This window comes from Uranotaenia lowii, chromosome 3, assembly GCF_029784155.1.
Source record: "Uranotaenia lowii strain MFRU-FL chromosome 3, ASM2978415v1, whole genome shotgun sequence".
NCBI classification, from domain to species: domain Eukaryota; kingdom Metazoa; phylum Arthropoda; class Insecta; order Diptera; family Culicidae; genus Uranotaenia; species Uranotaenia lowii.
This window is the reverse complement of record NC_073693.1, coordinates 313,329,299-313,344,192: the sequence shown is the minus strand read 5'-3', so window position 1 is coordinate 313,344,192 and position 14,894 is coordinate 313,329,299. Positions and strand designations below refer to the sequence as shown.

Sequence of the window (14,894 nt, the reverse complement as noted above, 5' to 3'; positions counted from 1 at the left end):
AAATCTTACTCGAAATCAGCATTTTTAGTATAAAAAAATAGAAGACTGTCAGAGCTCACACAAACTTATATTTTTCTTCCGTTTATTGACAAATCAAAATTTCTAATTCTAGCAAGCTATTCACGTTTTACACAAAATTTATCATAAAAAGGATTTTTTTTTTAAATTTTCTATCAATGTAATAAAAACCTTTAAAAAAATGGATGAAATTTTTATGCCAACATGCTTGTGTTGCAATATACATACAACTTAAAGTATGAAACTTAAAGGATGAAAAGCTGAATTATATAAACATTTGTTTAAAACGTTTGGGAAAAGTCTGATCGATAGGTTGTTTTACCTACATTATGAAAAAGTTTGATCATTCTGTAGTCTAATGATTCATTTTTAATAAAAAACAATAGCTTGAAATTTGATCAAATATGTATTTCAACATCACTCTGTAAATGACATAGGCATCATAAAATTCGGTAGAATTTTAATTTTAACTTAAAAAAAAAGATTTTTACTGTTACTCAGTGAACCATCACCCCGACAACAACAATTCTATCCTTCACATGTATGCAGCTTAAAAAGCTCAAATGATTTGAATTGATATTGTTGCTGTTGAAAAATTGATAGTTGATAGACTATTAGATACACTGGGCAACGAGAAATTTTCTGTTTAGCTGATTGACCTAAAAAATTCAATAGTGTCAACAGTTTTTGTCACTAACGTCAAATTAAAAATATCATGTATTGATGAAAATATGTAACTAAAAAGCTGTTTAAAAAGGAAAGTGGTAAACTTAGGCGCACTCTCTCGTTAAAATTAACGAGATCGATTGGCAAACACCGTTTACACCAAGTGTTGGCAAGATTTTCACCAGAATTGCCTTATTTTGAAGATAGCGGAAAATTTTACATCATGGATTCGCCTGTGGACTCGTTTATATACATCGAAAGAAAAAATGTTTGTATTAATTCGGTCGTCTTTTAAAGTCAAAGTCCATTTGGTCCGCGAGCCATGCGATTTTTAAATCTTTAAGGCCCCTGATTAACTTCAATGTACATAAAGAGCCCACAGGAGCCCCGCGATGCGAAATATCCAGAAACATAAAACAATTTTTGAACTCCCCTATTTAGCTTCAAAACTAGGCCATTTTGCAAAAAATCTTGGCCACCCAGGCATGGTTTACACCCTCGATTTCATGAAATCAAAATTTGAAAATGCTGGTTGGGTCCGTTTATTTTTTTGAAGTTTTGTAGGCCAGCGTTATTCACTTTTTTCATGAGGACAAACGCTACCATCTGGCAGAGCAGCCATTGATCTGAACCTATCATATGGTAACCCCGATTGAGAACCTCTGTCCTGCTATCACATGCATTGTAGATCCGATGTCGACTGTTGCATGACTTCCTCAGAAAAAAACAATCAAGAATACTCGTTCAACCATGTCTTCGTCCTTACGGATTCAACTTATGAACACGTCAAGCTCAATACTTACCCACCCACGATACCCGTTGTAGATTTCTACGGAGCCATAAATTCGACGAATTCTATTATAAACAATCGACGGTATCCATATGGACCAAACCTCGATGTGGCCGGGGGCTCGTTTGGTATTTTTAGCTGAAACCCCCGAGCAAGTTCAGTCACTCCCAGACGGCGGTACGAATCGGTTCACTAGTTCACCTTCTTCTCTCCACGAATCAAAACGAATCATTTTCCAGGAGGTTTCCACTGCTCTAGAACTGCATACCTAGAATAAATAAATAAATAAATATAAAGCCATTTGGCTGGTAACTGAATGTTCACACAGCCTACTTCCTGTTAGGCTTCCATGGTACAATCAATCACGGGGAGTTGTGTTCGTTGTTGTGTTCAAATTATGCCAATGTCACGGTTTTGATAAAATTTCGCAACGAACTGTTTCGTGAACGAAAAAGTGGGGACCCGTTTAGTGATTTAAGTGATCTTCACCCATTGTTATCACGATAAGGAATTTGAAGTGCTACCGAAATTCACCTTTTTAGAAGACCATAAATCGACTATACGGGATTATGCTACCTCGCAGAAACAAACCTACCAAATTGCCTCCAAAGTCATCCAAGGCGAAGCGGAAATCCTCAGACGAAGATGAATCGACCGAGGAAACTCCTTCAGCATCTACTGCATCCTCGTCAGCCTCTGAGTCCGGATCACCCGATGGATCGGATTGCAGTTCCGGTTCGGACTCCGAGATGGACACCACGGAGACCTCGTTCTCGTCCAAAAGTGCCGTCGAATGTGTTGGAAGCAGCAAGCAGCAAGGATTACTCAAAGTTAACCATCGCTCTTACGCGGTGTTCTGTGATTCAAACAAAAACTGCAAGGGATTCTGCAAAGGATTATGCAGCAGCCACTCACCGGGGGCCGATCCGAGTGAAGAAGTGAGAAAGGAGCCCAAGTGAGTCGTTTTGAAAGAAATTTTTTACAGATGTCCATGTCTGCTTCACGTGTCTGTCCACAGTTGAAATACTTCCAATTCTATATGTACCTACCTGTAAACCACCAGTTATCTTTTTGATGTAGTGTGCAAATTATCACGTACTTTTAATATGTTGAGTGAAAAATTTATCACAGAAAATGATCGTACGATAAAATTTAAAATCATGGAATTAACAAATTTGAACACTGAAATGGAATTCTGTATTGAAGCTCTGTATTCTGTTTGTATCAGAATACCGAATCTGAATTCTGTATGTGCATTTCAAGTCTGAATTCTGTATCTGAATCTTAAACGTCGACCTCGAATTTGAATTCCAAATCTAAATTATGGATTCTGGATCTGAATTTAAAAACTAAAACTTGAATCTGAATTTTAGTTCTTGATTTGCATTCTGAATGTGAATCCCAAATTCTGGATCGAAATTTTAAATCTGACATCTGTATTTTGAATGTTGAGTCAAATTCAGAGTCGGAATTCTGGACCCTGAATCCCGAGTTTTTAATCTGAAATCCTAATTCGAATTCTTAAACTAAGTAATGATTTCTGAATTTGAGCTCTAAATGTGCAAAAAAAATGTTCGTACACCAGAATTTAAAATTACGCCCACTGGAGTTTGACCCTCCAATACGCCCCCCCCCCCCCCCTTTTGAAGGCCTCCAAAAATGTCAAATTATTTTTTTTTGCTAAACATTAAATTTTAAATTTCCAATCAAATTTGTATGAACATCTAAAATGATTCAAAAGTAACAATAGTGTAACAATCACGACTTCAAAACTTCTAAATCTCACTCCAGGACCACAATTCTACAACACTTTGCCAATAAATTTATCACTTGTTGATAACAATTGAAATTTTTCACTCTGTTTGCAAAATTAGACGAAAATTTCAGTTGAGTCCTTAGAATATGTATCTTGCGGTCAAACCATTTTTTCATACAAATTTTATCAAAATAAACATAAACCATTTTTGGAAGCCTTAAATATCATTCTGAATCAGCTGATGTATTTCTGTAAAATAAAAACAGTTTTCCACGTGTTTTTCTACATGATTTTGATGGAATAGTTCCGAAATTAGTCTGCATATTGGCCGGATTTTTGGGAAAATTTGAAACAATATGCCTTAATTTCGCAAGGTTTTAAGACAAAAATAGCCTGGATTTGCCCAGAACGGATACTTGCGAAAAGATATTTGAAAATTATCCAGTTTATTGTTATTGATTTTCAGTTTGGATCATCATTGGTATAGAATCCTGCCTCGAATCTTGATATTGCACTTCAATCTAAAATATGATGGATTTTCTGTATTCGATACTCATAATTTTGGAATATGAAATGAAAATATGAGATATTCAAACCATTTTTAAGGTTTGGATCTGAAATTTATATGCAGAGTTCAAACATAAGAAAGTGTGATGAGTCCAGAATAAGGTTTCTGATACAAATTTCGCTTTTTGATTTCAAATTCATAGGATTTCTTTTTGAATTTGGGTTCAAAATACAGAATTCAGACTTGGAACTAGAATCCAAGGTTTCTATTCAGATTTAGCTCAAGTTTAAGTTTTATAATCAATATTAATTTTGATAATCAATGTTAGAATTGTATTAAGTATTCCAATTGAAGCAGATCACAGTTTCATTACTTTGATTCTTGTATCAAAATGATCAAATAAATTAAAAAAATTAAATTCAATCAATGTCAGTTTAGAAACACAAACCTGGTGAAAATCTATGTATTTAAAATTGATTGTCTGTCTGTCTGTTCCCCATAGACTCGAAAACTACTGAAGCGATTTACGTGAAACTTGGCATATAAGGGTATTGGAGGCCGGTGAATGTTCCTATGATAGTTTGGGACCCCTCCCTCTTTCTGGAAGGGGGGAAGGGGTCTCTCATATTAAAGTAATAAGTCTTCATAACTCGATAACTGATCATGCAAATCATACCAAACTTGGCATGGGTGGGTACTTGGGTGGAATATTTCTAAGAATATTTTATACCCCTTCCACCTTTCCGTGGGGAGATAGGAAGGGGGAGGGGGCCTACCTTACAATTTTTAACATAACTGGAGAACTAAAGAAGCTAATGGACCCACATTTGTCCTGGGAAGGTAGTGGAATACAATAAATGGTTCTATGATTATTTCTTTCAGTGAAGATACAGGAAGGAAGGAGGGGGGCTTCCATACCTTTTTTATTGCATATCTTGAATACTATTCGATCAAATGAAACCAAATTTAGCTTGAGTACAATAAATAGTTCTATGAGTAGTTGGTACCCCTCTCTCCTTCATATGAGAAGATAGAAAGTGGGGAGGGCTCCTTTACAATTTTCTGGTCAAACTGGAAAATCAATCAAGCAAATGGAACCAATTATGTCGTGGGAAGTTATTTGGTTACGAGAAATAATTCTATGATATTTTGAGAACTCATCGTTCTTCCAATCGGAAAATCTTAAGGGAGGAGGGTTGCTCCCATACAATGGTCCCAGCACAAGGGATGTTTCTGTGAATATTTGGTACTATTGCCTCCGTCCAGTGGGTTGATAGGAAAAAGAGGGTGAGGGCTCCTTTACAATTTTTCGCGTAACTCGAGAACTAATAAAGCGAATGGAAAAAAAAGTTGGCTTGGTAAAGCATTTGGATACGTAAAATGGTTATTTGCTTATTTGAGACTTCTTTTTCCTTCAATTGGGGATACAGTTAAGGAGACAGGAGCTCACATACGATTGTTTTGCATAAACCAAGAACTTATCTAAATGGAACCAAACATGACATGGAAACAATCATACAATCGAGCAAATGGAACAGAATTTGGCATGGGAGTTCATTCAATACACGGAATGATCTTGATCCCCTCTTTCCAGGTGGGGGATAGGTAGGAAGAGGGGCACTGATACAAATTTTATAATCGAAACCAAATTTGGCATGAGAGTGTATTCAAGCACAAGAAATGTTTTCCCGGTGGTGATAAGTAAGAAGAGGGTACTCATACAGTTTTTTTAAAAAATATTTTGATAACTAATCGAGAAAATGGAACCTCATTTGCATGGAAGCATATTTGTGTACGGGCAATGTTTTTTCGATGGTTTAAGACCCCATTTCTTGCCAGAGGGTAGATATAAAGTGGGGAGAGGGTCACCCATTTTTCAACTCGATAACTTATCGAGAACGGAGCCATATATGACATGGGATCGTATTTGTATATAAGAAGTGTTTTCTGATGTTATGAGACCCCCTTTTCTTCTATTATAGGGATATGAGAATGGGGGAGGTGGTCACTCTCACAATTTGTATAATAATTCGAGAACGAATAGGTAAAATAAGTGTCCCGTGTCGTTATTTTGTTACAAATAATGTTTCTATGATAGTTTGAGTTTGAGGGACAACGAAAATTACATACATATATAAAAAAATATTTTGGCATAGGTTATAAAATTATCAAGCTAAGAAATCTAGAGTCATAAAAAGGATTAAAACATTTATTTCAAAAACAAATGAATTAAGATTTCAAAATAAAAAAAAATCAATCTTATTTTGAAAAAACATTTAAATGATTTTTAAATTAAACTTAAAATTTTGAGCAAATAAATGAAAAGTTGAATAACTAGGTACCACAAATTTCAATAATTTTTGTAAGGTGTAGCAAACCACACCGGGTCAGCTAGTCAAATATAAAAAATAAAATCTGGATTCTTTTCAAAGAATTTGTTTTTTGAAAAATTTAGGCTTTAATTTTGAAAACTTTAATCACAGGATTAAAATTATGAAATATAATATAATATATCATAATTTTTGAGGTTGTTTTTTATCCTCAGGGAAAAATTTAGCTGGATTTTTTTTAAATTCTAACTAAAATCTTAAATTTTAATCGAGTTATCAAGAGTAGAAAATAAACCTGATTTGAACCGTACACCTAACATTTTACTTTTATTTCTGAATATTTGATATATTTTCACCCATGTTTAAAATGATTATTAGGGTGTCCCAAAATTGCATAATTTCTTGGAATCTGAATGCTCAACCTCCAAACGGTAAATTAGGATGTGGAGAACAAACTTTTGTATGGGGCCGACTAAAAAAAATCATGTTTAGAGGTTCCGCAAGGGCGATCTTTGAAAAAAGTCCACTTTCAAAATATTTGATTTTAAATAAATTCTGAGCCCAAAAATTTTCACAAAATTTATATATTCTATATTTTTAAAATTTTTTTTGGGTTAAATACTACACGTAAAAAAAGAAAAATGAAGCAAATTTGTATCAAAATTGAAAACAAGCAAGCTGTTTTTAAGAAAAAATTTTTTGTTGGTCCATAAATTTTGTATTCAACTGACCAAAATGTGTACCTAGCGTAAAATATTTTTGATTTCAAAGCCATCAAAAGATGCGTTTTTTTGTGCATTGCTGAACAAAGCATGTTGTTTGTATTATCGTGTGAAGAGCTATTCACGGTTTAATCTTTAATAAAAATCACAATATAGGATATGTTTTATTTTATTTATTCAATTCGTCTTAATAAATACCTACTTTAAAAACAAAACACTAGCAAATAAAGACTTGGATGGTTTACAGAAATCATCAGAAGGCTATATGCCAAATTTTAGCTGAATCTGACAACAAAAAAGGGTTGCACTGAATCTCAAGTGTGAAAGAAAGGGATTCTGAGACATTGTGTTCTGAAGAAGCATAAAAACTGGTTTTTCATCAATTTTTTTTTAGCAATCGATTGCTTAGTTTAATCGATTTTACTTAAAACAAAAAAGTTATGGCTGTTCAAAGATTGTATTTTGGTGGCAAATTGTAGTTTAACACACAATGAGTACATTTTACTCATTGCGTATTACTGTATTATTCATGTTAAAGTTGCCGGAAATATTGTACATCGCGTAACTTTTGATCCCATAGATAGAACTTTTCAAAAACTTCAGACATTTTAACTTTATATTTCAACAATCACTCTGCAAAATTTCAATAAAAAGCGTTCCGTAGTTTCTGAGATATTGCAGTTTGAATGGAAAAAGTCCAAAAAGTCCGATTTTCGTAGAATTACTGTATTTCTGGCCACACAATTTTTAGAAAGCTCAGATTTTGTGATCTATCTTACGCAGAAAACTTGATCAAAAAAAAAAATCAGAGTAAAAAGCTATGGAAGTTCAAAGTCAAAATGACAGAGTGCGAGCTTCCAATTTCTATACAGAGGGTTGCCAGCGGGTTTCTATTTTCAAATTCCCGGTTTTTCCAGGTTTTCCCTTGTGATATTTCATGTTTTTCACGGTTTTAGAATTAACTGTTCAATACCAGTTACAAGATTTATTGACCGAACAAATAGACATTTTAAGATATTTGTAAGTGACAGTGTGTCAAAAATGATTTTTTTAGTGAATCAATTTTGTAATTCGAAAGTTATTCATAACTGCCAAAATTGCAGTGAGACTTGTTGGATTTCGTACCGATAATTAAGTTTTTGAAATGTTGAAACGTGAAAATTGCCACCTTTGTCTTAGTCTTTGACAAAAACTTTTTCCAGCTTTGACAACTGGTTTTTAATAAGATTCCTTATGTTTATAATTTGAATTTTTTGACGTCATCTTGGCATCTTGAAGTACCACGTTGCGTTATTTGAAATCACATTATGATATCATGTGGTAAATCTAAGTTGACGTTCTGGATCTCAAATTCTATGGGAGATTTCAAAGTTTGTTCCACTAATCAGAACCGAATCTTCTTTTTGTCAATAAAACAATTTTGGGGTTCAAAGTTTTCTTAAATAATTAAATTTATGGTGAGGAAAATATATTTTTCGAGACATTTAAAGTTAGATTTTTTTTCTTGAAAATAATTAACCAATATTTGGAATGCAAATATCTCGTCATTTTCCAACTGCGGGGGAAATTAATAAAGTTCAAGGTATTTTGTTAAAAAAAATTATTAATTCTTCGAAAAAAAACAAGTTAGATTTGTTAGAAATGGACGCAAAAATAGAGATTTATTGTCATTATTTTCTCCAAAACTCTAAAAAGGAACGAAAAGCCCATAATTTTGTCTTAAAATGAAAGCTGTAGCACCAAAATGGCTGAAAATAATATATTTTGCCGAATATTTGATGATACAACTGATACTTTTTTATAGATTATTCACTCATGTAGAAGTTTAATATATTTCAATTCAAAACCTGGTGAAATTTCAATGCTATTATTTGATTTCATTTGGGAAGTTATAAAGTTATAACTGTGCTTTTGAAAAGGGGTTCACCTATCTAAAAAATCTCAAAAAATGAAAATTTATAAACCACAATGAACCAATTTTAAAACAATTTGAAAAATTGGAAATAATTCAGAAAAATCAGTAAATTTACATAAACTCGGATTTGAAAAGTTGAACTCAGATTCTGAAATATCACCTTGGTATTGAAATTCTGATCCATAAATGTCTATATAAGTTTCAAAATTGTATTGCCAATTAGAACTTTGAGTTTAAATTTTGAATTCTCACCCATAAATGCTTCAATAGCATTACTATTGTTTTGTTTTTTTATTCTGAATATGAATGTATGATTTTTGAGTGTTATTGAAATAATTATTTCTGAATTCTTAGTACTGGGTACTGGATAGTAAATTATGGATTTAGGTTACTAGTTTTGGTTTTATTTCTGTCCTAAAATGAGTACCATCAAGACGCCATTCACCGCCCAGTTAAGCGGTTTTTCAACTTCAAACATGTGTAATAAAAAAACGACGGCAGATTTTTATTCGCTTTCTTTTCCAATACATCCCAAAACTGCTCTACTTTAAATAAAAAAATTAGTGGAATGCGAAAAATGTACGCTTTTCAAAATAATTAACTAAACTTTGGGGTGTTCAACTGGCCCTATTACCGCCCACTCGACTTTTTCGGGTATCGATAATGTTTTCTTAAGGAAAAACTATCTAAACAACACGGAAACTGTTCTTTTTAGTATTTTCCATACAACGAACTGTCAAAACCATATTTTGGCTCTTTAGAGAATACATTTTGGGAAATTTTTTCCGCAAATTTAGTACAAATTTTAACAAAGTGCGATGACTGACAAAATGATGATTCCCGGCAAACAACCTCAAGTAACCGGTTACTTTCAGCGATAAAACATCATTTTCGAACATAATCAAACTAAATACTTCTTACAATTTACACATTTGACACAATACATGCCGTAAAAACAAAGAAATTGTGCGTGACCGGTCATTAGGAACCCACACTTTTTTTTATACACCAATTACCGCCCATCACTAAGCGCTTCAAAAAACCACAACTATTGAAAAAATTGAAAATTTTTTGATGCAAATCTATTCTACGAAAATAAAACTATCGTTTCAAGTCGATTTTAGGTCCAATAGGTACTATCTAGTAAACAAAAAACCTTTTTGCCCTAGGAGCACAGTAATGCTTAGTTCGCTAACAGGCGTCGAATTCAATAATTTGACCGGAAACGCAAAACCAAATATTTTATTTCTGGCTATAGTTAGCATAATTAAGTGATGTTTTTTCAGTGAAATGGTCGAACAATGATGCCGACACAGAACACAGGTCTTATTTTTGGAGAAAACATCCCAGTTTTTCCAAAATACACACAAAAGGGTGATTTTGGGCGGTAAATGGTGCCTGGGCGGTGAATGGCGTCTTGATGGTAATTTAAATCCAGATAATGAGTCTGAATTTAGAATCTCAAGTTTAGTTATATTTTTACATTTTGAAATTTAATTTTGAGTCCGATTCCAAAACTTGAAACATCAAACTTATACCAGAACCCTTTTAAAATTCATCTGCATTTTTAGTCCAACTTCTGAATGCATGATTAAAGTTATAACACAGAAATCTTAACTCGACCTTCTTAATTCTAAGTTCGGAATCAAATCTGTATTCAGAATCTGAATTTGAAATATCATACTTAGCATGAATTTTTAACCAAATTTTTGTATACCAATTCTGGATCTAAAATTTTGATTCTGAAATTATAATTTCAAACAATTCTGGATTAAATTTCTAACATTCGGTGGAAAACGAACATTTAAAACTGGAAACACGCATACACATTTCCCATTTCGTATGTTCATCAAAGAAATACAATTTACGTCTATGTGAATTTTTTTATAAGAAATTCAATCTGAATTAATTCAACCATTTCTATACGTATGGATTTACATAGAAAAAGTGATTAGCACTACATAAGGTTTTTTCCCGGTTTTGATGTCAAGTTTCTGGTGAAGCTTTCCTATTACTAAAAGGGTAAATATTTCAAAAATACAGTTCAAAAATAAAAAGTTTTCAAAAGTAGGGAAAAAAAATCTTTTTGTGGTTTTAAGGGCTTATGTTTCAATTTTGGTTGTTAACTGTGTTACTATTTTTTATTAATTATTATTAAAGGAATAATCAAACTGTTTGCGAAATCTAGGAAAGAATGAGTAATATAGTGAAGGTTTATATAAAAAGTTTTAAAAAAATCGTTCACTACCCCAAGCATTATTTTCGTCAAATAAAAAATAAATATCTGGCAATTGTGTAAATAAACTTTTTGAAATAGTATAAATAGCTTAATAAAATTACTAAGTGTTTCTCACATTTTTCATACCTAGCTCCATATTTAAAAAATAGTTATTTCCTTTTCAGTATCACCTGTCAAACTTCACTTTTTTTTTTATTTCAATTCAATCGTAGTTATTGTAATCATGTTTGCTACACATATAAAACCACACTAAATACACAATTTTATCGAGTTGGTATTTCTTTTACAGTTGTAATAGAAAAACACGCGCCAAAACCGAGAATGGTGTGCGTAGAAGCAAGAAGTCTAGGAGAATGTAAGATATTGTTCTTCGTAATTATTTTTCAAAATTTGCTACCCATATTCCGTCATACATGCTAGTGTTTTATCTAAAACAAATAATTCTAAATCTACATCTATGGTTGATCCATTTTTTTTCAGAATAAGACAACTTTTAAGGACATGCGTTTGTCGCTGAAAGCGTGGATCGATCATCATTTTCCTTTTCATTCTCCACCCTTGCTTCGAATTTCAACACCCTCTGTTAGATCTCTGTAATATAAGTTTTTGATTTGAATGTAATTGAATCTTGAAACTGAGCCTAAAAAATGAATTTGTTAAAATTAAATAATTTAAAATTGCAGATATCTAACACGAGATGAACTAAAAAAAAATGATAAACAATTTATAAACAGTTTTACGTCTTGTTTCAATCACATTCCAGACCACCAATCAGTATTTGCATTTTAAACTCTCGGTACGATATAATACCTCGGATATGTCGCCGTTTGGGTTACAAGCTGGTGGGAGAGTCGGAACTATGGAACGTTTGCTGGACGGATTCGCTGGTGGGAGTGGACTTTTGTCGGGACATGCGACGCTTCCAGAAAGTGAACCACTTCCCAGGGATGTTCGAAATCTGCCGCAAAGATCTGTTGGCTAGGAACCTGAACCGGATGTTGAAACTATTCCCGACCGAGTACGCGATCTTCCCGAAGACATGGATTTTCCCGGCCGAGTTTGTTGCTAAGATTACAGGTTGCCTAGAACGGGTGGAGTTGAACTAATGAAGATAACATTTCTGTTCCCTTTTAGCTTGGGAGAAGCGATCGCGTACAGTCGGTTGCACCGCAGCAAAACGTACATCCTTAAACCGGACCAAGGATCGCAGGGCCGAGGAATATTCATCACAAAGAATTTGAAGGACGTGAATCCTAGGGATCGACTGATCTGTCAAGTTTATATTCATAGGGTAAGCGGGTGTCGTCAATCAAAGGAAAGAAGTTTTTGACTTTTCAAATTTATTTTTCAGCCCCTGCTAATAGACGGATATAAATTCGATTTGAGAGTATACACGCTGGTGACTTCAACGGATCCACTCCGAGTTTTCGTTTACAAGGAGGGGTTTGCCAGATTTGCAACGAACAAGTACCGTGAGCCCTGTATCACGAATACCTCGAATAACTTTATGCACCTTACCAACTACTCGGTGAACAAGTATAGCCGATGTTTCGTCAATGATGAGGAAGTCGGTAGCAAAAGAAAATTCGCCACGTTAAATAGGATTTTAACATCGGAAGGTTACGACATAGCAGAACTATGGAACAACATTGATGATGTTATTGTCAAGACCATTCTTAGTTCCTGGCAGGTTTTGAGACACACGTATCAGGCGAGCTTCCCAACGCATGATATCATACAGGCGTGTTTCGAAATCTTAGGCTTCGACATCATCATAGACTACAAACTTAAGCCATACATTCTGGAGGTGAATCATTCGCCATCGTTCCACACAGACGAATCGATCGACAAAGAAATCAAAGAAGCATTACTCACCGACACCTTCATTATGCTGAACCTGACTGGAGAGGTAAAGAAGCGCGTTCTCGAAGAGGACAAACAGCGTATTCAAAGTAGACTGCTACAAAGACTGCGTGACTATTCTAAGAGCAAAGAAACGGGCAAAGAAAATAGTAATGAAAGCAAAAATGCCGAGGAAGAGGACGAAACTCCTCCAGAGGATTTCACTGGGCCTTGGGCGGAACAAATCAATTGGGAGGAAACCCACCTTGGCGGATTCCGACGGATACTTCCCGTACCCGGAGATCCGGAGCGATACTCGCATTTATTCCTGGCACAAACACAAGCTTCGGTTTACAGCGAAACGGCTGCCAGTAAGAAGCGGGAGGAATGTGCCAAACAGCAACGGATCGAGCTGGAGGAACGTCACAAACTCAATCAAGCAATGCTACACAAAAATAATAAAGGAAAGAACATGTGTTTTGGTGAAGATTCTTCACCGGGTACAGCCAAACAGAAGAAGAAAAAGATCAAAATCGTCAAGAAAAGGGATCACTACAGTCCAGACTTCATAGTAGACTACGAGGAACGAGAACGGGTAGCGTTGCTGACTCAACGGGATTTTCTCATACGAACATGTGGATTGATTCAAAATGTAAAGAAAATGTTTCAGCAACAAAGACAATTCTTCTAATCATGATTCTATTCCCATTCTAGATCTATCTGAATTTCAACCGCCACAAGCTGCTCACCATGTCCGATATGCGAAAGTATCAGGACGTGTTTGCTAAACTGGTGGCGGCCGATTCGATGCAAGACTCAAACAATCAGAGCTCCAACCAATCAAGCACTGGTACCAGTCTTCCGGTGCTGTCCAACAACCAACAGCAACACTACGGGAACAACGCAACCTCACTTTCGACGAACTCCGGCAGCACCGGCTCCAACAGTACCAATCAGAAGCTACAAATCAAAAGCTTGGTGGCGATCAACGACGGCAGCTCGTGGATGCAGTGTACCGAAATTTTGCCACCAAGCAGACCTCCACTGCCGTATCTGCTGGCTGCACAGCCGACCAGCTACCGCAGCACCAAATCTACGATGGCTCGGCAGGTGACCAACGTAGTGAAGCGACACAACATGGATTCGCGGCAGCTTTACTCGGCCTCCGACAAGGTTATCTAGTATTGAGAGTGGGCGGCACTCTGTCCGCTGCACTCCAGATGATAAGATGCGTGTGCCGCCGTCCGCGGCGATGATTTGGGAACGTTCCACCTGCTAGCTTGCAGATGATTAATAGCCAGAAATTTAATACGAAAATTCCAGAGATGTTTAATCAATACCATGTTCAAATTAGGTGTAATAAATTTTATCTGTGCTTTTCCTCTGGAGTTGAAAGTATTTTTGAGAAATGAAAGACATAGGGGGTTGATATTCGTCGTTTCAAAGCGATAGAACTAGCAACACATTAATTTGCAAGTATCTAAGAGTATTATTTATTACTTTTTACAACTTGTTTTTTGAAGGCCTTTTACTTTTACAAAGTTTAAATGTGCCGAGTGTACTCGTTTTACTAGTTTAGTTACCTACTAAGGACTGAGATAAAAGATATCTACTGCTGGCGATCCGGAGCCAGCGTCTTCACTTGTTGCCAACCATGATTTTCGTCAACTGTGCGGATTTCAGCCTTCGCCGTCGCCACGGGCTTCTGGGCCTGTCTCTTCTTCGATGCCCATCTGGATTCCAGTTAAGAGCCTCTCTGCAAATCTCGTTTTCATCTCTTCGCAGCGTGTGCCCAATCCATCTCCACTTACGTTGCGAATCTCGATTTCTAGTGCGTTTTGATGATACTGACGATGAAGTTCCACGTTTTGGATCCGCTTGCCAGGTCACCAAGCGCGGATGATGTTCCGCAAGGAGCAATTCACATAAATTTGCAGTTTTAGCGTCCTTCATGTAAACCCAAAATGGGTCTTTCTGATCCAGGTTTCGATGTCTTTCTTGGTATCACCACCAGGCGTAATCTGGCTTCAAAGATACTGGAAGCATTCCACTGTCTCAACCTCTTGCCCATTTGGTACGGACAAGGCACCGTCGTGCAAGACTTTGCA

At 35.3% G+C, this 14,894-nt stretch overlaps 1 protein-coding gene across 2 annotated transcripts; it reads left to right on the top strand.

Annotated features, from left to right (window-relative positions):
- Positions 1-1,637: 1,637 nt before the first annotated feature.
- Positions 1,638-14,135, top strand: LOC129755134 (tubulin polyglutamylase TTLL13-like). Of its 2 annotated transcripts, XM_055751485.1 has the most exons (6): positions 1,638-2,429; positions 11,234-11,299; positions 11,708-12,001; positions 12,079-12,235; positions 12,296-13,438; positions 13,501-14,135. In XM_055751485.1, the coding sequence occupies exons 1-6, from the start codon at positions 2,044-2,046 to the stop codon at positions 13,966-13,968; spliced, it is 2,514 nt and encodes an 837-aa protein (XP_055607460.1). In that variant the 5' UTR covers positions 1,638-2,043; the 3' UTR covers positions 13,969-14,135. The 2 variants fall into 2 exon arrangements, with proteins under 2 accessions (XP_055607460.1, XP_055607461.1); XM_055751486.1 differs by lacking the exon at positions 11,234-11,299.
- Positions 14,136-14,894: the final 759 nt, after the last annotated feature.

Bases quoted from the DNA above. Each gene is read 5' to 3' on its own strand.
- LOC129755134 (XM_055751485.1), top strand. From the start codon at position 2,044: ATGCTACCTCGCAGAAACAAACCTACCAAATTGCCTCCAAAGTCATCC. The intron at 12,236-12,295 runs GTAAGCGGGTGT...TTTATTTTTCAG, and splicing joins GTCAAGTTTATATTCATAGG to CCCCTGCTAATAGACGGATA. The intron at 13,439-13,500 runs GTAAAGAAAATG...TTCCCATTCTAG, and splicing joins CATGTGGATTGATTCAAAAT to ATCTATCTGAATTTCAACCG.